The 24,878-nt window shown below is 37.5% G+C and overlaps 1 protein-coding gene across 1 annotated transcript in view; it reads left to right on the top strand.

Moving 5' to 3' along the window:
- Nucleotides 1-14,883: 14,883 nt before the first annotated feature.
- Nucleotides 14,884-24,878, top strand: part of LOC107748497 (catenin beta-1) — a 21,853-nt gene continuing 11,858 nt past the window's right edge. The window contains exons 1-6 of the mRNA XM_016563291.1: nucleotides 14,884-15,062; nucleotides 22,574-22,618; nucleotides 22,747-22,971; nucleotides 23,291-23,544; nucleotides 23,631-23,869; nucleotides 24,085-24,286. Of these exons, the coding sequence (XP_016418777.1) occupies nucleotides 22,606-22,618; nucleotides 22,747-22,971; nucleotides 23,291-23,544; nucleotides 23,631-23,869; nucleotides 24,085-24,286 (933 nt within the window). The 5' untranslated portion in view covers nucleotides 14,884-15,062; nucleotides 22,574-22,605. The remainder of the gene's footprint in view (nucleotides 15,063-22,573; nucleotides 22,619-22,746; nucleotides 22,972-23,290; nucleotides 23,545-23,630; nucleotides 23,870-24,084; nucleotides 24,287-24,878) is intronic.

Genomic DNA, 24,878 nt, shown 5'->3' with positions numbered 1-24,878 from the left:
ATTTTGATTTATTTTATTCAAATTAATTTTATTTTACTTCTGTGATGCAAATCTAGATTTTCAGCAGTCATTACTCCAGTTTTCAGCATCACATGATCCTGCGGGAATCCTTCTAATATGCTGATTTCCTGATTTTCGAATGGTAGTGTACATGAATTCTTCTGCCAAAACTTGTCTTCTCTTTATTTTTACATTTGTTTTGTAGTGTTAGCCGTAATTGTCAAATGTGACATAACTTAACACAGAAAAAATTAGCAAGCTATTTTTTCCCACACTAAAGTCATATTACCACGCATATTGTTTACATCTAGAGGTTATATTTTTAAAGAGCAATTATTTTTATATTTACAGACTGCATTCATTTACTTCCATTTTAAACACAACACTGTAACCTTGATTTTTGCTTTTTGTAATCACTATGCATGCAGGGGAAGTAAAATGTTATTAAATACCAAACTTAGCCTGCTTTTAGCTCAGCGACTGTTAAATGTTAAATTAGTCAATGTGTGTAGTGCTTGCTTTCTTTCTTTTTCTGGTTTGCACTGCAATGCTTTTGAGAAGAAGGAAAAACAGAAAATAAACCCATCGCTAGGAATCATGTAGCATATAGTTTTGCTCACATTTATCAATCAAACTCTGCATCTGCACTGTTAGACATTTCTTTAATTTCTACAGTTATTTACTGTATATCACCCAGTATAATACTGCAAATTCGCTTTACAGTAAGTAACTGTAATACCCTTTGCATCATGGGAATTTTCTGTGACGTCAAACCCCACATACAGTGACTTACTGTATTTTTTTAAATTGCTGTATACTACTGTATTTGCCTAACGGCCTCTTTGGCGCCATTCTATTGAGGCTGCTTTATTTTCCATATTTCTCACATTTGGATTTACAAGATTTGACTTACATCGTGTCTACAACGCCGCAACAGCTTGGGACTGACTACACTGGATGTTACATCGCTTGTAATGATTGGAAAATCCGTTTGTCCTTCGTGTAAGAAACAGCGCGAGCGCTTGGAGTACATCTGTGATTCAGAAATATACGGGTGCATCACTTTACTGTCTGCATCCACTGTAGATAGTATAATGGGTTCTATATTGTCTTTTGTCGAGTTGAGTCGCGCCGCGCCGTGCCACTCGCATCCGAGGAAGACACGGATCCAGCAGGGCAGGGGATGAACCCGCGAGAGTGGAAGAGTTCCGGAGAACATCTGCGCTGTGTCGATGCACCTTACGAGAGAATAAGACCAGTAAGCAAGGTAAAAAATATATGTACGTTTGTCTGTCTGTTTGCACACCAGTTTAACCTAGTAACATTTACCCTTCAACATAGCGGTAACAAACTTTACTATGGTAAACTGTGCTGTCGTTTCAAACGACTTTTGTCAGCTTATTGAATTACCGAATTAAAATTACTTTTAACTTTTAATCTTGTAGGCTATTAACATTGTAACTAATGTGAAATTTTGTTCAGGTGTTAGTAGATAATGTTGGCCAGTAGCCTATTGATAAAATAAAATCGTATGTTAGCTAGGTTAAACTAGTTCATCAAGAAAGACATGAGCATGCCACCCTGAGACTGATAATTCATGATAAGAGAACAACTATGGTTTTGAGAGATTTGCATATTCTATATGGGGTTTGCCTTTTAAAATTGTGCCATTTCTACTTGTAGTATACTGATGAATTTGATTTTTTTACAGTAATTTACTGTAAAAAGTATAGTTTGCAACTGTAAACCAAATACAGTTTGCTACTGTAAATCTTAATTACAGTAACTTTCAGTAAGTTACTGTAAAAACCCTTTGAAATGTCTAACAGTGTGTGCATAGATGTTCATATTTTCTAGCTTCTACATGTGCCACTTGCTTGTAATTTGACATTGTGGATTTGTGTGTGAGAGAGTGTGCTTCTGAAAGTGCTCATGTGTCCATGTATGTGTACGCTTTGTGTGTGCGTATGGGGGAAGGGGGCTTAGTTAGAGCTCCTGGAGGCCTGGCTGGCCAGCTTCAGAAGCTCTGCCTCAGCCCAGCGCAACACAGCAGGGAGTCCTCTACAGAACCCAGGAACAAATGTCACCAGTTCTCAAACCCCCAACCAACTAGCCTTCCCATCCTCCTAGCCGTCAACACACACACAACTGGTCTTATCAGGGCTTAGGGAGTGGGGAGAAACAGAGGCGTTCCACCCTGCAAGAAAAACACATGCAACAGAAGCGAGCATATGCTTTTCTTCACAGCTGTTGAGTAGATAATTCTAGATTTCTAATTTAATTTGAAGACGACGAGAGAAGATGCTGCTGTAATGTTTATTGAGGAGTGAATTCTCTCCCCTGTTTTGTTGCCAGCTTGTTATCGTAAACAAGATGGTGGCAACAGGTACAAAGTGCCGTTCTGCTAAGCTGTTCTCGGTTAGGGATTCTTCAATATAACCTCGGCCACTGGGGAAAATATGAAGTGAAGGAGAGAGAGGGCCTTGTTTTTCACTCTCAGTGCCTCTTGTTTTATGTCCACGGTGAAAAAAACAAAAACCAGCAGCTCTCTGCAGCACGAAGCCAATTAGGTTTTTCGCACAAGAGTGTCTTAATCAGTGGCGTAATTGGAGGCACCCTGCTGCGATTGAGGCTGGGCAGAGAACAAGGTCTAAACCAACATATAATCAGACATATTGAGCTTCAGACTCTTCAGAGTGACAGAAACTGTCATTATGAAGAATTAAACGAGTGTTTGGCTAAACCTGCCGAAACAAAGTTACTTGGCATCATTAAAAAGTATAAGGGATACTTAACAACCAACAGGGCTTTTTTTTCTGTGGTGCATTTTATTTGAATCAGACCTATATGTGGGGTTGAATCAGAATCTGTGAAAAATGTTCTTTAAAGTAATTCTGGTCTTCACTATCTTTTCAGACTCATCTGAATCTCAAAGACTGAAGTTAAATCAAAGGTTTTCTGTTCATCAGTAAAGTAGTAAAGCGCCATACATCTAAGGTTATTCCTTAAGCTTTACTGAAGTATTTAATTAAAAATTCATAACACTTATATGAAAAAAAATAACAGGCTGGACATTTTAATAGCCATTTAGCTTATATTATTCGTTATGAGTAAATGTGGATTATCCAGGTGTGATGTGAATTACAGATTTCTGATAACTATCAGACAGGCCAAATAGACCAAAACTGATTCATACATTTTTTTTTTAATCACCAATATTTTAACTTAATCTGTGTGGATCTAGGTAAATGTGCAGTACTGTTCAAAAGTCTGAAGTCAGTACGACTTATTTTTTTAAAAGAAAGAATTACAAAATAAAAACAGTTTTATTCAGACTAGATTGATCAGAAGTGACAGAAAAGACATTTATAATGCTGTTCTTTTGCACTTTCTGTTATCAAAGAATGCTGAAAAAAGGAGGTCATGGGTTCCACAAAAATATTAAGCAGCACAACTGTTTTCAACTTTGATAATAATAAGAAATGTTTCTTGAGTACCAAATCAGCATATTAGAATGATTTCTGAATGATCACGTGACCGGAGTAATGATGCTGAAAATTCAGCTTTGCCATCACAGGAATAAAATTAATTTTAAAAATGTAATAAAATACAAAACACTTATTTTAAATTGTAACAATATTGCACAATATCACCGTTTTTACTATTTTTAATTAAATAAATGGTGAGCATAAGAGACTTCTTTTACAAACATCTTACTAACCTCAAATGTTTAATAGTCGAGGGGTGAGAACCAGAAGGGCGTAAGTGACATTTCACCAACTTTACAGGAGGGCCAAAACAAAAATATATCATCGTTTGATCTGATTTTGTGTACTGATTTCAACCTTTTTTAATAAAAATGTGCACACACATGGATGACAGGATACTTATTGAACACTATTTTAACATTTATTCAGAAGAAAAAAAATCCAATCTTTTTTTTTTTTAATTAAAAAAAAAAAAGTCACTTGCGCCTTTTGGCACCAATGTTTCATTCAATTTGTGTATAAAAACATGTGCGCATCTGCTGACAATATGAACAAAATGGTACATTAATGAGTTTAAAATAAATAATCCATTGTGATAAAATGAAATATCACATAAAAAGCCCTTACATCAAATTAGTTAATTGAATGCGGTTGATTTTACTGAAACAGTAATCTCAGGCACCAACAATTTGGCCAAACTGTCGATTGAGAAGTCTTTACAGATGCCTTCCCTTGTGAAAAATAATTATACAAAAATGTATCTGAAATACATTTATTTAATGCTATACTACAAATACATTTACATATTATTCACATATCACTAAACTGGTATACTCCGGGCCCTATCATACACCCGGCGCAAGTGTTTTTGCTAGTTTCATCCCGACGCAGTTCTCATCTTCCCGTCCTGCGCCGCGTTGTTTAAATAGCAAATGCATTTGCGCCCATGGTCGTGCTGGTCTAAAAAATAGGTGTGTTCAGGTGCATTGTTGGCGCGTTGCTATTTTGAGGAACTTATTTAAAGAGCGCGTTAGTAATATGCGCCTATAGGCGGGTGCACAACGCGCGTACACTTTGCATATTACACACACAAGGACGCGCAGCAGCACAAAAACATTTTTAAAAATGAAAAATTACATTCAGCCATGTAAATAGCGAACCCGCTATGACGCGAGTGCAACTGGCTTTTAAAGGGGATGGGAGATGATACTCTGATTGGTTTATTGCACGTTACGCCCAAACAACACCAATTACTCATTAAGAGAATAGGGACAACCCGTTTAGACCATAAGCCCGGGCGCGCCGACCGTTTTCCCGTCGTTAAACTAGCTAAAGTGGATTCGGACACGCCCTGAGTGCACCTGCGCCGTGCGCTTTAGACCAAGCGCTTAGATCGTTAAAATAGGGCCCTTAAAGTCTGCTAAATTGAAACAACTAATTTTGTTCTTAATGCACTTTAATTGTAAGAAAGTAGTGCTGAAGTCTAACTAAAGATATACTGAAGTAGGCCTAGGCTATATTTGATTGTGCTAAAAGTGGAACAATTGCAAGTAGAATTTAGGTACACTTTAAATATCTTGCATTTAAAGTCATACGATCCTCATCAAAGTGCATTGTGCACAAGTAGTACTCCAAATAAAGTTTAATTCCATTTTTTATATCAGTACATATCTAGTGATATGTCAGTAAATAGACAATACATAACGTAAATAAAATGTCAATAGATTTGAACTAGTATGAATGTGTGTCATAAAGGACGTTTCAGATGGAATTGTGAATTGTACATGAAATAGTAGCCTACTCTGACTGGCTGAATGTAAAGCTTGGTAGAAGTCCACATAAGACTGTGGGATACTGCCATTTGTGCAGAGTAATGAAGTCTTTCTTTTTCCCAGCAGTGATCCTTGGTGGACATCTGTGTAACATTTTACTCCCTGCATTTCTCGTATCCTTTCCCCAGTCATAACCTTTGTCTATGTCTGTCTGTCCCTTCTCTGCATTCTCTCTCTTGTGGCTAAGCAGCAACTAAGTGCCTGTATGATAACACCCATAGTAAAAAAAAAAAAAAAAAGTAAGATATTTAAAATACATTTATTTCTGTACTAAGTATAATTCAAATCTATTAATATATTTACTGACATATTGCTCAAGACATAGTGATATAAAAATGATAATTAAACTTTATTTGGACTACTACTTGTGCACAATATTAAGCCTAAAAATGTGTTTTAATGTCACTGTTGATGAGGATATGATCTTTGAATAATATTGGTCTTTAAATACAAGATATTTAAAGTGTACCTGAAGTATGCTTGAAATGGTTTCACTTTAGCACAATCAAATATACTTCAGTATATCTTTAGTTACACTTCAGCACTACTTTTTTACAATTAAAGTGCATTAAGCACAACATTTTAAATTGTTCCAATTTAGCAGACTTTAAGTATACCAGTTTAGTATACTAAAAGTACAATTGCAAGGTATTTTTATTTAATCACATGCATATGTAAATGTATTTGTAGTATACTTAGCATGAAATAAATGTATTTCAAATACATTTTAGTATATTTATTTTTCACTAGGGACATAAAATCAGAATGTAAGTTATTGGTTACTACCTGCTAGCTAGCTACACCTCACTGACAATGAGTTCTGGATATTTCATTTTCTCCCTCATCATCCAGTACTTTGTCACAAAATAAGATTAATAATATATCTTCAGCAGTAAAACTTCTCATGGTTGACCTACCTGGCTTACATGTGGTATCAGCCATTTTGACCTAAGTGCTATCCACAAGCTTTACCCACAGTACATTTCTCAGTGCCAAATGGGCGTAAGTGCAGTTACGCCCTTTTGGCACCAACTGGTTTAGTATGTTCAGTGTTAAGTCTTTTGGTTTCTAATGAATAACTCCAATGCTATTAAGAATTCACTTGTGTCCTTTTGGTAGTAGAAAGAGCTCATCAAGAGCTTTCATTTGATATATATATATATATATATATATATATATGTATATCTCCATTTGACCCAAAATGTCACATACACGCTTGTGGTTCTCATCCCTCGTAGTAGTATATGTAGGTATTGTGACTGGCCATCATTTCTTTTAGAAATTTAATGAATTTTTTAATGGTCATGCAGTTTCAGAAATAATTGTTTTAAAATAAAATAATTCTTGCTGTACAAATATTTTATTTAATCATTTAGTTGTCATACAAATGGTCATAAAAACGGCTAAAAATAATTTTAAGTGAAGTATAGCATGCCATACCTCAGGACATGTCAGTTTTCCTAAAGTATTATATGTCAACTACTTATATACCCCTCTGACTCTACTTGTGTGAATGTGGGGTCCTTATTTCTGTCACTGTGCACTAATTAAGAATGTTTTCTGCTGTACAGAATCATGGGAAATGCAGTGACAGAAAACAGTTTAGTATAAGATTCTGATGGTACTGGAACTGATATTGGTGTTCCATATATTGGGATTATAATTGTAAAAATGTGTTTGTATTAAAGACCTAAAAGAACGCCAGGCCCAAACACAATTTATTTACAGTAATTCATTGTTCTCTTATTACTGCATCACAAGACAGTCAATATGAGACCCTTCTTCAAATACATCTTATACTGTTTGAACGAAATGAACTAAATGATTTATGTGAGGTTCTGTTTTACAAATCTGGCACCCTTCATATTACACAACATCAAAAATAAAGAACACGTTGAATGTTTGTGAGGCAAACTTTGAAATTCTAAAGTTCAAAAACAGCAGTCCATTCATACTCCCCAAGAAGTCTGTTGACGGAGGGTAAAGATTATCATTGCTATGAGCACCATCATCAGGTTACTGAAGAGGAGAAGGTTGGAAAGGAGGACTTGGGGGGTTTCCCTCCTCCTTTCGCTTGCGGGAGCTTGAACTCTTTTTAAGTCAGCCACCACACCATGGCTAATGGCCCCCGCTGAGCCTGCTGTCTCACTCCCGGCATCAAGCCCATCGTCCCTAAATCAAACCATAGAAAATTGGGCTTAAAATATTGGGGAGAGGCCCCCCAAAAGAGACCCAAAAGCTGCATCTGTCGCCGGCTTACATGAAAGTTGAGCTCACGAGGAGCAGTGGTAACATCGGTCCTCGCTCGCAGTAGATCTAAGATGAAAAAGGTTGAGGCTTGTTCCTCTTTAGCTTTGCTTGTACGGTGTTTTATAGAGTAGGATCTTGTGGATTGTTGGAGAAATAGGTGCCGTTCGATGCGTTGCCTGATGGATGTGACATGCTAGTTGTCTCGAGCGAGCTAAGAAAGGTGAGCATCGTGTTCAAAATGATTCTATTTTGTTGTATGAATTAGAATATCGCTGTCTGATCTCATTTGACTTGGTTTGAAAAGGTCAGAAGGTGTAAATATCGTGTTTTCTGCTCTATAACTTTGAGCATGTTACAAGCTTCCTCAAAGTGGAAGTGTCAACAAAACAGTCAGCATTTGCAATGCTAACAAGACTACATCATGTATTGTTCCAAAAATTATACGTGCAAGCATTTTTCGGAGCACAGTCAGCTGGTGTGTGTGTGTGTGTGTGTGCCGGCAGAATCATACAGCTGGTGATGCAGAGGTGAGGATTCGGAACAATGCGGCTAGATCAGGATCAGCCTTCCTGCAACACACACACGCCATGTTCTTTTCCTAAAAATACACATAGACACACGTCACACACACAAGCAGCAGTCATTCCTCCAGTGCTGTCTGTATTCTGTCAGTCCGTCTGAAAAATGCATGTGACGCACGGCTGAAAAATTCAGGATATCCAGGCGCGATTCCAGTGGGCAGAATGCAAATCATTGTGTTAGGGATGCTGTAAACTTTGAGCTGGCGTTGAGACCGAGTATCACGGTTCTTTGCAAAAGACACGTATAGACGGGTATCATCCTGAACATCAGATGACAGGTGTGGCGTGAAGACCGTTTCTGATGTGACCTTTGCAGGATCCGTGATTGTCTGTAAGGTGAAACAATAAGGAAGCACCAGGCGATGTCTGCTGAAACCCAACCAGAGATGGCTTCACACAAATCTAGCATCACTTTGAAAATCCGAACATAATTATAAGCCTTCTAAAAGTAGTAATTAAAAAAAATATATAAGAAGAAGAAAGCGATGTTAATTATCCATGCTGCTGTTTTATACAATAATAAAAGATGGAGGGGGATTTATACAAAGAGTAGGTTTTTCATTGTGTGAAAATATAAACACAGATGAGCTGTGTCTTTGATTTGTGCTTGCTTTTCACTCCACGCAGCAGGGATGCGCAGGCAGACGTGCCCTCTTTGCGTTCGATGTAAATAGGTACCGTGGACGCTGCATGATGAGATTATATTCCGCCCGTTTCTCTCTCTTTGCTTTCTTTCTTTCACCCTCCCTCAAAGGACACATTTTTTCAGCACTATTATGGTTTTTTAAGCTGGCTTTGATTCAGCTTTTTTCAGTGTTTTCCTCTGAATGCATGTGTTGCATGTTTTAGTTTCCTTGCAGATGATTGTGTTTTCAAATCAAGGTGCCTGCTAGTTGTTTTTTAACCACTATCCAAATAATTAATTTAAATTAAACTAACAGAAAATAATTGATCATTTTTAATGGAATAAAATCTTTGAAATAGTCAACTGTATGAATAGAAGCTTTCTTGCGACATTCAGTTTTAATACAATGTTGGTTAAAATTCTAAATTTATGATGTTGTAGAAATAATACTGTGCCGTTTTTTATGTGGCTATTGTTTTTACACATTGTATATGTATACGGATATTCTCTATAAATGCTAAAGAGTTATTCTAACCATTCATATTTCATCCAACATGGTGTAATTCAAGGCCTTTTTAATCTTTAGATTCAATATATATAAATCAATATGATCATTATATATAAATATAATTTTTTCTGCATCATACGCTGTCTAGTACAAGGCTAAACTCATGGGCATCATAACACACCAGCAGCAGCCATTTCTGTATCATTTCATGAGGCTTAATAGGCCACCAGGACGTTAGAATTATACGTCTCTGTCTCTACCATCTACAAATCTACATCATGACTGAATCCTCTATTTGTCTAAAACAAACTGCACAGTCACTTCTTTATATTCTGATATGTCTTCAAAGATGTATCCCCCCCCCCCTTCTAACTTCTGCAAACAAAGAAAGGATAAAAGGCTGATCTCGGCATAAGCAAGAGCAGGAAGAAAAGAGAAAATTGATGGAGATGTGTTCAGCGCTCTGATGTGTATTATACGGTTTTTAGTTGGTGTGTATTGAAGTCATTACACTCTTCATCTTTTAACAGTTCTTTGATTTGTTTTTCTTTTGCTTCAGGGGAGATTAATAGAAAAAGAAAACAGTCAGTACTAATACATGTTGGTGAGAAACAGCAAAAACAATTGACAGCATCATCATTATCCTCATCATCGACAACGATAATAATAACAGCGATAATAGCAGGTTATTAAAATAGGTGAAATTTTGCAGCAATTCTGCATTGTTTGAAATCATTCTGTATGTGTTGCTTGGCAATCTTTTAAAATATCAAACAGTGATAATACACAGGAACCAATATTTATTTGAACAAATATTAAATTGGAATTATGTATCACGTTATTGTTGTTGTTATTATTTCACATTAACCAAGGCTTAATTTACCATAGCCATTTGTCAGTAAGCCAAATTAGCAGCATTGTAAGAATCTCATAATAATAATAATAGTAATAATAAAGATGCTGATAGAGAGAGTAAAATACAAAACCAAAATTAAGATTGAATTATTCTATATTAAGAATTAATCAAATGCCTAAATGGACAAATGTTTCTTATAATAATAATAATAATAATTTTATTATAAATATAATAAAAAACAAGTAAACAATTGGACTGTAATAATAATTCTAGTAGTGAAGACATTTATATATTGAAAAGGCAAAATGTCACCCCTCTTCTCATTTTGCTTTCCTTTTCAACATTTTCAAATTTTTTAATGCAGATGTATTTATTCAGTGCCTGGCTAAAATTCTGCAAGTTCTAATGCTGTGTTCACGAGGAGCTTTCCATTTTAAAATCACAATGCACTATACACCGCATTGATGGGGATCCCGAACTTTATTCGGCATTAGAGATTTCAATAGCACCAGTTGGAATAAAAGTGGAGGGTTGAATGTAATGGGGGTGGCAAAGCAAGTCTTTAGTCTGTGTTTTTGAACCTTACAATGAACCAGAACACAAAAGGGGCTGGTCCGCACACAGATATTGTTGCCTGTGCAACCTTACAAAGCGGAGAGCCTTTGAAGAGAATTTTGAGTCGGCGCGCTGAAAAGAAGCTTTGTATTTGTTTATGTGCTTGAGAATACACTGAGATGTCTGAGGCTAGTTGTATATTTGGAGTTCTGAGATTTAACAGTTAAACAGCAATGCCTATTAAGATGAAAAAGTTGTAGAGCGTTGCAATTTAATCAGGACTGAGGGAGGCTTTAATGCTGTTTGTTGGTGCTATTTGTTTGTATGTTTGCATTTAAATAAAATGGAGATTGTATTTTTTTTTATAAATAAAAAGACTGGTGTTAGTGAGCTTGTATTTTTTCTTTTCTTTTCACTGTGACTGTTTCACTGACTGTTGCTAATTTGCTGGAAGAATTTATGTAAATGCTTTCAAATTCTGAAATGTACATTCATTGTTTGAGCATCAAATATGATATTTTGCTATTAAGATGATCTGACAAGCGTAGTAGATGGGTCAGTGTTTTTATTTGATATTTCACCACAAAAATATTGCAGAGATTGTTTTAGATTCCTCTTACATTCAAGTCCTAACTATTAATCATGCTTCCTAGATGCTGTTTTTAATATTAAATCTTATTTTCTTTCTTTTGTTTTCTAAAAAAAGGTTTTCTTATTTTAAAAAATAATCTTTCCTTTAAATTGTGGTATATACATATTTCTAAAGACAATCTTGTGAGCTGGTTTATTCAGGACAATTCCTCCACAAATTATACAATGTAAAAAAATATGTTTAAGAATAATAATGGTCATTTAAAATAGATGTGTTTACATGTAAGGCATGTTCTGTGATATGGATAATGCCTTTTTATGTTTAATGCTCCTTCCAAACTGGGCAAACCAACAAATATTGCCGAACATAATAAAAGGCTACCACAGAATAATTTAAATTCATGTTTCTTCTTTTGGTAGCATTTCTGTTAGTTTATTTTGCTATTTATTCAGTCATTGCAACAATTTGTGTTTTTTACAATTACTGATTTCATCTTTGCAGTCCTGAATTAAAAAAAATCTGGTCCTAGTTGTCTAATTTGCCGAATTTATTCTATCCACAACAATAATACAAAATATTTATTGTGGTTTCATAATTCTTAACAACTCTAAATTGATTGAATTTATTACAATAAAATAAAATGATCAAACTTATGCCTATAAACCTGCTTTTACATGGAACGGTCATCATTCATCAAATCATACAACCAATTGAAATTATTTGTAAGGCACAGGAATTATATGTGCTGCTAATAAATCATTTAAAGTTTATAACAAGTTTCATAATTAACACAAGTAAATCAAAATGTTATTGTCTCAACAAGATGTTTCCTCATCTTATGTGCTGTTGTAAGAATTGTTACCAGTGTTGAGCACTTTAACATCACTGTTGTGTTATTCAAGTACCACAATTATATTTATTTATCTAAAAGCAAACTTTTGTCACATGAGTGATTGCAAGGACTTTTTTCTTCTCTTCCATGTCGGTACCGTGGACCCGGGCAGGATGTGGCTGGCTTCTGCCCAGCATTACTGTGACAGCCAGGATGTCGGTTCAGGACCTTTGGTGAAGTCGGGGTCATGCTAGACAATCATGCCAGCACACAAGTGGGTTTTAGCGCGCCCCTTTCATTCACGTGCAGAGAAAGGTGCCCCTCCCCTCAGCACACAGCTTCAATTCCTCCAGCATCCCGAGGGAAAACACTGCCTTTCTCTAAATAAACCCACTATATCTCTCTGTCTTTCACCCTCTCTCTCTCTCACACACAAATGCACACACTCCAGTAGGAGAGCAAAGCTTCGTGGGACGTGACCTCGGCTCTCCTTTAGGTAAACCGGCACTCCTGGCTATGCGCAAGACCTGTGACTTCTTTTCTCAGCTTGATCCTACTGGGAGAAGGCAGGAGATGCATATGCAATCCTGATGTGTGTGTGTGTGTGAAAGAGAAAGACTGAGGGAGTTCTTTTGTTCTTTTTTCTCTTGGACCTTATTTATTACATGCTGATTTTACTATGTAAAGGAGCAAAGTGCAAATAGCTGAAATTGTCTATTTTTTTTTTTTTAAATATGTATTAACAGAATAAAATTTGGAGCAAGGGTTACATATGATTCAAGCTGGCTTATAAAAAATAATAACTCATTTATGATATGTATATATCAACAGCCTCTTTCACTACGCTTACATCATGTGGAGACAGGATAAAGGAAGACAGAGTTATGTTACTTTTGTGAAGAAGTGATTATTATAATTATAATACAGATTAAATGTATGTTTAATTATGTTGAATTCATATAAAATAATATATACTCATTTTATGTAATATAATTAGTTGTGACTGTGATAATAAAGTAAAAACAAACAGTGCTTCTGTGCATGCAAAAATGTTTATTGTTAGTTCAGTATGAACAAATTACCACCATATCTTACTTCTGCTGAGGAAAAAATAAATAAATGGAAACAATGCACTGAAACAATTTTGCTCATGTATTATTTTCAATTTAGAGAGAAAAAAAAAACATTCTACTAAATATATTCTACTCTAAATTATGCTTGGTTTTGTATTTATATATTTTTAAGTAGGTTTATTTCCACAATTTAATCAATAAATAGTACCATATTTGATTGCAAGCTTTAAACAGATTTCAGTATGTAAAAAGGCAAAGCAAAGAAGGTAACATTCAATTTTTCTAATTCAAAATGCATTAAAAATACAAGTTATGGAATGAAATGAAAATTGTATGTTGATGGGGTCAGTGTTTATTTAATATTAAAAGCTAAATACAACTATTGAATGACATGTGAATAAGAGGTGAATTCTAGCGTATATTCAGTCATGTTATTTTGAATCCAGTTGACATGCAAATATTGGACTAATATGAGATGTTTTGTTTACCTCAGCTTTGTTTACCTGTTCTGCTTTTAATGTAATTAGACTAAAGGAAAACCACTGGGCCAGTCAATGTAAACTTTAGGACTTAGAAATAAAGTATAACAGACTTTAGGGGTCATCTCTTCAACCCATATATCTTGATTGCTGTTCATATTTATCACATAGTTGTCTGTTATTAGATTTTTAATTGTGATGTTTACCATCCTCAATAAGAGTTTGATAAGCTGAATACAGGGGTCCAAAGAAGGGTAGATCAATGACCAATGTTGTCGTAAATACCAAAATGCCTTCAAAATGGTTTACTGTTACAATTAAAGATGATTTATTAAACCATATATGGTTAAAGTGTGTTTTGGCACTGTTGTGTTCCCTCAGCCCCTCCTCTCTCTATTTTTCCATGGGAACTCAGGGAAGAGTTGAGGTAAGAACCAGTCTGAACATGACAGCTTCACCATGGAGGCACACAGTCACAACACCAATTGTGTTTTGGATACATGCAAAATATGCACGTTAAAGGACATTTATTACATATGCATCGTCGTTTCAGGGGTTTAAACGTCATACATTTAATATTTGCTTTTGTGAACCCAGCACTCTGCTGCAGCCGAAAAATGTCCTCGGAGCTTTTCTAGTTTTAAATTACGGAATTTATATACTGGTATAAATGGTATAAACACCAGTTCCGATCCTCGCTGCATTGTTCTACAGAGGCGAGGAGCGAGGGATGGAAAAACTTCCTCCGTCTCTAAAACCTAAACGCCGAGCCCATATTAGCTCCCGTTTGCCAGGAAGGTCTACTACAACCATTTATTTCCACAAAGAAATTGCAATTTTTATTCATGATTTTAGTCTGGTTAGCTTGTGGCGTTGCTTCTCGTCAATACCACACACACTCTTTACTGCGATAGTCATATACCTTAATGAATAGGTGCGCCCCCTTGCCGCACCACAGCCGTGCAGTTCTGGTATTCCTACGCACGATTCCATATTTTTACATACTCCCTAAATGATCTCACATTTCGGTCGTTCAGCTCGCAGCCATCATTAACACTACTGAATTTTATATCTTTAAGTCATTGTTGAGTACGGAAACCGCTTTTGGTTTCATTTCAATAGAGATCCAGCGGCACGGGATCTAGTTTTCCGGAAGGCGGCAGGATATGGCATGGGTAGGAGTTTTTATAATTGCTCGCGCACATATGGAGTGACGCCATCTTTCCCAGTGTGCTGCTGCGCGAGCGCGGAGTCCTCGCGCACACATTCACTCTCCGCAGGAGCTGCTGCGCGACGCGGGTCTTTCCTCTCACATTTTCTCCACGGATTGTCGCCTTTATTCGTGTTTAAGTACTGACAAGCGAAAAGGGAATATACAGCTTTTGACACAGGTGAGTGTTTTCGCCGATAAAAATGTGTGGTTCGTTATCGAATGGATTGTAAGGAGGGAATGTCTTTCTGCAGCTGTGGAGAAAGAGGAGGTGAATCAGCCAGAGGAAATATTACTGCAAAATCACGACCAAATTACACTTACATTCACACATATAAACGCGGATTTGTTCGACAGTAATACTATAAGCGTTTTAACGAATCAGAAAAGCTGTATTTAAAGCTTCGAGTTAAGAGATTTTGTGTTTTTGGTGCTAGCTTGGTTAGCATTTTAGGGCTGGAAAAGATTTTTGTGGAGACCATGTCAAATCCTCCCCTAACTCAACCCTAACTTTTACATTAACGTTACCTCTGTGAATTCCCTCTGTAAAATTCAACAGCTAAAGTTGGTTTAGTCTTACCGCAATCTCAAACCTGTGTTTAAGTCGGTTGAAAGTTAGTCTGTGGTTAACTAATGTAAACTAGCTGCCTTTTAGTTTACCCTTTAACGTTAAGCTCTGTTTGCGTATTACTTAACTCGAGACGTTTTAAGCTTCTTTTTGTGACTAACTAATATCTGGTGGATATTAAGTTTGTGGTAACATTTTCTGCTCAGATGCGTGGCCAGCTCTATCACCTTGAGTTATAAACACTTATGATATTAGTAAAGTCATGCGCTGTTAAGTACTCTAAATATGACCCGTATTTAAGTCTCCGTAAGAAACAAACAAAGGCATTTAAAGTGTTTGGCCGTTGAGAGGAAGTCGAGGAGGAGCTTGAGTGAAATCGGACTCTGCTGGAGCTCGTGCTGATGGGGGTGGGGATCCTCGATGCGCGCTGACGGGCGCATACCCTACCCATACATCACCCTCCAGCTCTTCTTAACAATACACCCAACTGACTTGAGCTTTACTTCAGTATGCATTGAGTGAAATTTTTACCTTCTCAATTGACTTTCCTGCAGTCTGTCTGACGATCTGTAAAAGTATGGGTTTATATACATTTTTAAAAGGGTTTGCTTTTTAGCAGCCGCCCCTATAAGCACAACTGGCAGTAGATTTGTTAATGATTCACGTGGCTTAAAAAGTAAACCAAACATATGTGCCTTTTCTTCCATCTCTGTCATGGAGTCTTACTGAAGGCAGTATGCCTATCTTCCTCGCTTTTTTTTGACATTAGGCATTCTACAGTCTCATTTAGTCTCATGTTGAACACCAGAAATGAACATCAGCTGAGAAAATATTTTTGTTGCTTCTTCAATTTACTGAAAATGAGCATAATTTTATTGTGATTAGTCCAATTAATTAGGTAAAATTAAAGTTTACTTCATTTGTGGTGGGACTACATGAATCATTTTGGTTGCATTAACAGAAACTGCATGGGTGGATTTTAAGTTCCCAGCATGCTTTGCATAAGACTCAATTGGGAGAGTAGGCTAAATGTTAATTTATCCATTGATTTAAAGGCAAAGTCCTGCTTTTGTTTAATGTTCAGTTATGTTGTAAATTCAAAATTGAGTAAAAACAAAAAGTATGTACTTGTTTACATTTTAAATTTAACTTAAATGGGTTTTACTTCCATGCGTGCTATTTACTTGACAAATTTAGAACAAAAACTTGCAAAAAAAAAGACATTTTACTTATTGTTGCAAACGGTGACATTAATTCAAACGTATTAGTTAGTAAAATACTTGTAATAGTTGTCAAACATTTGAGCATTCAGTTTGACAGCTGTTTAGATAACTAAGTTTTCTAAAAGTTCTTGATTTTTTTTTTGTTTTCCTAATTGGTGTATGAATCCTCATTTTCCTTTACCTGTTGTCTAACACCGTGTTCTCCCACTGCTTACTTTGAATCTTCATGCCTAAACTCTCTAAATGGAAGCGTCTGAGGTAGTCATTTCAGTTGTACAGAGCGGCTACAGTATGCTTTTGGATCTGGGTGAGATATATGAAGTCAGAATACACTGTGTACGTGCACATGTGCGCAGACTCATGCTGTTAGAGCATCTCTCATCACAGTTGACACATTTGGAGCAGATGTGTAGTATAGGATGTTCCTGGGAGCTAGCAACTACGATCTTTTGAAATACTGCACACAATAGGCAGATCTCTGAAATTGAATGCGGGTGTTGAAATTGCAATCTAAGCTGCATGCCCCTGGTCACAACAGGCACTTAGCCCAAGCCATTTGGGGGGTATTTAAATTCACATGCTGTCCGAATGCCAAGAATTACAAACAAATGCCTCAGTCTTCTCAAGTCTCCTCCGGTTTCTTTGGAGGAGCCCGTCGTTGAGTATGGAATAGGCACCATGTTTGAGAAAACTTTTGGTGGTTTAATTTTTTTTTGGGGGGGCCATATGTTGGATACTTGAAATATTGATGCAAAGCCCAGGTGCATGAGAAGTGCGAAGTGCAATACTAATTTAACTATATACTATGTTAGGATCGGGCTAGTTGGAACCAACAATCTAGTTTTAGATTTTTGTTAATGCAAAGTTTCATATAGACTTTGAGGTCTAATAGAGCTCAAGCTAGGAGGGTTGAAGGGACTAATGACACAAGAATGGTGGGTTTGGTCCAGGCTATTGTTTTGTGATGCAGACGTTAGCTTTTCCTAAGAACGCGGAGTCTGAAATTCTACATATGCGTAACAGATTTGTGTGAAAGGTTCCAAGTCAGATTCAGGCTTTGAGTAATGAGTGCTTATTTGCTGCTCATTGTTAGTAACCTCTCTGTTAGAGCTCTGTGCGGACTGTGGATCTTTCTTCCCCCCTTTTTCTATGTGGCCAACTCCACCCATATTTCACCCAGTAGAGGTACCAAAACATTCAAATTGGTTTCAGATGTGCATGTTGGCCAGGCAGTGAAAAACACACGCATGGCATGTGGTTATTAGGGTTGTTTTTTTCATGCCCAAGCGAGTCTGTCTGTGAAATAAAGAAACTAGTGGAGTTCAGCTAGAGTAAAATTCAGAAGAGCTCACCCAGAAGCTGTTTTCTTCATGATTGTAGTCACACTGTCCATTCAGATGATTGTATAACCCAGCGATTGAGCTCTGAAAGGGAAAATAGATTGTCTAAATACATCCTCATCAATGACCCAGCCTAACCTGTAGTGGTTTGTTAGGACTTATTTCCATGCATCATCTCAACTGACTGTGAGCAAGAGGACTGTTTGCGTGTAGCTTGTGTGTGGGATTTCTTGGAGGCTGAGGCTCAGTTGGCACCTCACGTTGCGTGCGAGAGTGAGCAGTAATACCGCAGGGGGGTTAAGGCCTGTATGCTGCTGGGTTTATCTCTCCAATTGACTCCAGATGTTGTGAACCGTAGACCGAGCGACTGGCTGACTGCTGTGAAACTCTCGGCAGCCCCAGGCAGAGTGCCACAGCAGCACTGTTTTACACATCCCCTTATCAAACACACTTTCCATGCTCTGCATTCACAATACTGACAGCTGCCTCCTAGAGGAACCGTCCTCGTTATTGGCAAATATATATAACATAAGAGCTGACCGTGTCATTTTGACTCTGTTTGACGCAGAGCTGCACAGGACTGAGAGATTTTTGTAGGCTTTGGTGTGTCCGTTCCGTTTTCCTCCTGGACCGGGGGTTTGTTTTGGCACCTGTGTTGGTCCAGGTGACATTTCCATTTGTAAAAACAACATGGCCTGCTTTTTGGTTTCGTTGTTAAGCTGGGATGCAGTCTAAGTGTTTTGTTGTAGTGAGGCACTTTTTTTTTTTTTTGCCAAAACACTGAAAAATAAATTAGTTCATTTAGCTGAAAATGGAGTATTTAATAATAATTTAATTAATACGGTATTTAATAATCAACAATTAAAAATGGAGTTGTATGCAAACATTTAAATTGCACATTAGCCAGTGTTTATATAAACTTTTTGATTGTTTTTTATATTTATTGTTGAAATAATATACATTAAACTTGCTTTGACAGATTTAATGAAACTTTAGCCTAAACAGTGAAGACTTAAATATCAATTTAAGTAAAAATGTTATACTTATCCTTTCAACAAACATGAATGAAAATCAGAAGGTATATTTCATGCTATAAAAAGTAGTAAAGAGGAAGTGATGATCGGTTCAGGTGTGCTGCCAAACAACACTTATTGTGTGAATTTGTGATAAAACTGGCAATTTGAAAACTTTTCATAAAGCTTATTGCAATTTATTGAATGGTAGGGGTGGGTGCTATACCGGTATGAAAGTGACTACCAGTATTATGTTGTTCCACGATATGGATTTTGCTATACCGTGGATACCATTATATATTCATGAATTAAAATTTTGCATTTATACAGTTTTGTTCAATTTGGTACGCTTTGCAAATTTGAACACAAATGACGATAAAATGCCCTACTACACAGGCATTATTAATCAAACACATAGAGCATCACAACAGACCAAATTAATAGAGCACAAATCGCCTACTCCAGTGGTTTCCAAACTGGTGGGCACGGCAAAGCTGAGGGATAGTGTACAGTCAGCAGATTATTTTGCACCTCTGTAGGGTGATAAAGACTACACTGTGTAATTTTCCAGCTTATCATGCGGCCACTTGTCTAAGTAAATAATTGAACACAAAATATTAATTTGACATATTTTAATTACCTCAACAACATGACTCGCAGTACCCACTTGAGTGCTGCATTATCAGTTGTAGCAGTTGTGGTTATATCAATAACAGACCACTAGATGGCGCGATTGAAGAGTTAGAGTTGTATTGCAGGCAGCCATGTATAGATAAAAATGAACGATGCATGGTTCTGCTCTAAGCATGAAAGTTACAAGTTTGTGAAAATACTGCCAGTGCAAGGTAAACATAAAGCAGATTATGAATATGCTTAAGATTCACAAATACTAAAACAACGTGTCTACACCAGACGCGAGCGGCGCAACGTGACAAAAGCAAATAGAACCCAGTGATGTGATGTTCTCTGCTGTGGATGCGGCGCGACGTGACACAAATCCATGACAGTAAACTGATGCCCCGTTCTATTTCTGACGAACTCCAGCGCTCTGACACAAAGGACCATTTCAAATATTCATAAGAGAATCGTGAAAAAAATAGTTTCCTCAAAAATTGAATATATTTTTCTCTACAAAAGGGGGGCCCGGCAGAAAAAGTTTGGGAACCACTGGCCAACTCAAACACATTGAATTGAATTGAATTGAATTCAGGCCTACCTCATGTTGAACGTTTGCACTTTTTGAGAAAAACAATGGCACAATAAAAAAAGACTTTTCAGGTCTATGTCCAATCCCTCACTTTTTCTAGTTATATAAGGTTAAAATATTTTGCCTGTATTTTTTTTCCCCCTCATATCGCAATATAATATCGATATCGCCTGGACAGTGTAAAATATTGTGATATGAATTTTAGCTCATATCGCCCACCCCTATTGAATGGTAGATGGACTACAAATAATGCGCAGTGAAGTTTTGTTCACACCAACAGAAAACAGCACAGCCTTAAATTTTGATTCTTGGTATTCAAAGAATTGTTGTTGGTTCATCAAAATGAAGATTGATTCAAATCGAGAAATCAATATTCAATATAACAATCATCTGTTGTGGCTTATCCATGCATGTTGTGTGCATAAAGCAGACTCTGACACAAAGCACCATTGGGAACAGCTAATAAAAAGTCGCGCTCAATTTCCGCCCTCCAAAACAGTTTTGGCTGAAATGGGAAAATGTTTCTGTGCATCACTATTTTGTTGCCGTAGTGTTCAGTCTGTTGTCTAATTATAGCTCTAAAATAGGATATACTGACTTGGTGTCTTTAGAGAGGCAAGCCCCATTATGTCTGTGTGTAATTGAGGTTTATCCATAATAGACTATGTGCAACACAACACACATCTGTATTCCAGTCTAGCCTTTCCTTACTTGACCTAATTCAGCTCCTGAACTTGAAGAGGCTGCTTTCGAGAGCCAAATCCTGACAAAAGTGCGTGCGAGACTAGAGACCAACGAACAGGAAAAGTTATTTTTCTCTGAATGTTTGCCAAGACCTTGCTGTGGCATAAAGCTAAACCTCCTGTGGTGCTGTTCCACATGGACTAGCAGCTCCTGAACAGGAACAGCAAAATGGTTGACAAGAGCTAGCCGAAATGTTCTACTGAGTGACCTTTCTACATGCTGCGACATGTTTGTGTTTTGTAAGAGCTGTTTGACTGAGAGGAACAGTATGTTTTGCTAACCAACACAATGGAGAGACATGGGCAGCCAGTTTTGGTCTCAAGGCTACATGTGAATGTTGGATGTCTCGGAGTTGGGTTGCATTCTGCCTGCTGACTTGGAGAGGGGTGTTGCATGTCTGAATAAAGGAGGTGGTCTTGGGGCTTGTGTTATGGTAATTTTGGAGGAGGCCTCACAAAAGGGAAGGAGACCGAGGCCCCCCAGACTGAGACACTGAATTCAATATCGCTTCAGTAGGTGTTAACTGCTGACGTTGATGGGCAATCGACAAAGAATGTCATGCGCATATTGATGCTGTTGTGATGGTGGGGTTTCTGGCTGAGCTCATTATTGAAGGTCATATAAACCTTTAGCACCTCTTTTACTAAAAACTCTCATGGCTTCAAGGTGGAGATGGAGGTTGGATGTTTGGAGTGACGCTTATAGCTCAAGCTTTATTATCATGCTTGTGATGGAGTGACTTTGTAAAATGCAGAAAAAGCTTCCCCAGGCTTTCTACGTAGATATTTTTATTGCCAGAAGTACGTCATATCATGAGGCCTGATATATTCAGGGCTATTTTCAGTGGCCCGCTGACACGTTTGTTTGGGAATGCATATCAAAAATATTTCTTTCATTGACCTTCTAAATGGATGCAAAAAATAACTATTTTAATTTGCAGTAATAGCAGGAAACCATACAGCTATGAGTTCAAACACTTTTTGCTAGAATAAGCTGGTGTACATTTTGAAACGGATTTTAGTAAATTTATAGCATTCTAACTGATACTTTCAAGGCAGCAGGAATGTCACAAATTATTCTCTCAAAATCGACAAAACTAATCTCAGCTGGGTAGAAAAAGTTACCTTGACATTTATATTGTTTTAAATACTTAAATATAACTTTTTGTAATAATTTTTTTATTAATATACCTTTAGTGGATGATTTAAAGGATACTTTTAAAGGATAGATGAAGTGACGCCTACAACAACCCCCAAATTCCTGAATTATAACATAGACCTTTGATTTCCTGTAGCACTGTTTATTGTTCACCCCAAGCTCTTTCCGGGGAGTATCGTGAGGGACCTGCAGATAATAAGAGTGGCTGTGTGTGTAGTGTGGCACATCCTGCCTGACTCTTTCATCCCAGCTGCAGTCAGGTTAGGAGACAGAGAGCATTCAGTCTGAACACTGGGGCTTGTGTGTGCTGCACGCCGGACTTTGTGGAACGTTTGTGTGTGTCTGAGAGACGGAGTTGAGTGCTATATGAGAACGAGAGAGAAAGTTGGCACCACGAATGTGAAATTAACCATTTTGCTGTGTTTTGTTTGTTTTTCAGATTAGGAAGCTGTGCTTGGCTGTGAGAGAATCATGGCTACCCAATGTAAGTTATTCTACATGTTGCTATAGTAAAGTATTTTTGTGAAACAGAAATGTTAGAAGAGCTAAAATAATGAACGTTTTGGTTTAAATACTATTGGATTATATAATTTTGCAATGTTTCATGTGCAGCTGACTTGATGGAGCTCGACATGGCCATGGAGCCGGATCGCAAGGCTGCGGTCAGCCATTGGCAGCAACAGTCTTACCTGGACTCAGGTATCCACTCTGGGGCCACAACCACTGCCCCATCCCTAAGCGGCAAGGGCAACCCAGAGGATGATGATGTGGATAATCAGGTGCTGTATGAGTGGGAGCAGGGCTTTAACCAGTCCTTCAACCAGGACCAGGTAGCAGGTGTGTGGTGATTCTATTCTCCTGTTTTAAGAATTCATGGAAAGAATATGGAAAAATTAGGATTTCATTAACTTAATGCAAGGTTGGGTAAAAAAAAAAAGTCTTAAATGTTAGAATAGAAACTGTAAACTGCACTCACATTGGTTTATGTAAGACACAATGCTGAGACAATTTCTCATTGTTCTAGCTTGTTTGTATCTTTTCATTGTGGGATTAACAATCACTGTATTATATTCATAGACATAACAGATCTTTATAGTAGTTTTGAATAACTGTGCATAAGACAGTTGCTTGATATAGTACTGTGGTTTCTCTGTAGACATCGATGGTCAGTATGCCATGACCAGAGCCCAGAGAGTTCGGGCGGCCATGTTCCCAGAGACTCTAGATGAGGGCATGCAGATACCTTCCACACAGTTTGACTCTGCCCACCCTACCAACGTCCAGCGCCTGGCTGAGCCCTCGCAGATGCTCAAACACGCCGTGGTCAACCTCATTAACTACCAGGACGATGCAGAGCTGGCCACCCGTGCCATTCCAGAACTCACCAAACTATTGAACGATGAGGATCAGGTTGGAATGGATGGACTGTCAAAAACAGCCAGTGCTATGACACTGTCAGAGTGTGCTAATGGCTTGATTATTTCTTCTTCCATCAGGTGGTGGTAAATAAGGCAGCTGTGATGGTACACCAACTCTCGAAGAAGGAGGCCTCTCGTCACGCCATCATGCGATCCCCACAGATGGTGTCGGCCATTGTGAGGACGATGCAGAACACTAATGATGTAGAAACAGCCCGCTGCACCTCCGGCACCCTGCACAATCTTTCCCACCACAGAGAAGGCCTGCTCTCCATCTTCAAATCAGGAGGCATCCCTGCCCTCGTCAAAATGCTTGGGTTGGTTCTCCTTCATGCTCTCTATTTTTAAAAGGACAAATATCGACCATCATGCGGATGTATAGTGAATCTTTTGAATCAGGGAAGTTGTAGTGTGTTTGGAATTCAAGGACTAGCAGGCTGAGTCATACTGAGACCTGCTCTGTGTGCTTAAGCTTGAATCCCATTATTTATCTGTAGTTTGGGTCTAATTAACATTGCTGTGGTCTCTTTAGTTCCCCAGTGGACTCCGTACTGTTTTATGCCATTACGACTCTACACAACCTGCTACTGCACCAGGAAGGAGCCAAGATGGCTGTCCGTTTGGCCGGAGGCCTGCAGAAAATGGTGGCCTTGTTAAACAAAACGAATGTCAAATTCCTCGCTATCACGACAGACTGCCTTCAGATTCTGGCATACGGCAATCAGGAAAGCAAAGTAAGAAGCAAAAACTTCTCAAAGATAGGCACATCACAGCAGGGTTCTTGGCCAGATACACTCTAGTTTACAAATTGTATTTATTTTTCAAATCTCGTCACTCATATCTAGCAGTGCAACAACATATCTGCTATATTTGGAATTGAAGTGTTTTTGATTTGCCCCTTGATGTTTTTCTTTGGCACTGGATGTCTGTATTATAGGGCTGTTTATTCAGATAATTGAGACAAAAAAAAAAAAAAGCTCTAGTTTTGCTCTCTTTGAACTGCAAGCCAAATTCAATTTGGCTTTAATAATAGTAACTAATATTTATAATGATATTCATTAGTAATAATATTAATAATAAACACAATATTTAAATATTTCTCAGTTTTTTTAAATGCTAAACAAACCAGCTTTTGTTTTGGTGTGTGTGTGGGGGGGGGACTCATAGAGACCTTAAAGGGGTCATATGATGCGATTTCAATTTTTCCTTTCTCTTTGGAGTGTTACAAGCTCTTGGTGCATAAAGAAGATCTGTAAAGTTGCAAAGACTAAAGTCTCAAATCCAAAGAGATATTCTTTATAAAAGTTAAGAGTCAGCCACACACCC

This window comes from Sinocyclocheilus rhinocerous, unplaced genomic scaffold (genome assembly GCF_001515625.1).
Source record: "Sinocyclocheilus rhinocerous isolate Xijiao unplaced genomic scaffold, SAMN03320098_v1.1 scaffold491, whole genome shotgun sequence".
Taxonomy (NCBI): domain Eukaryota; kingdom Metazoa; phylum Chordata; class Actinopteri; order Cypriniformes; family Cyprinidae; genus Sinocyclocheilus; species Sinocyclocheilus rhinocerous.
Note: the sequence above shows the minus strand (reverse complement) of the source record. Positions and strands in the feature narration are given on the sequence as shown.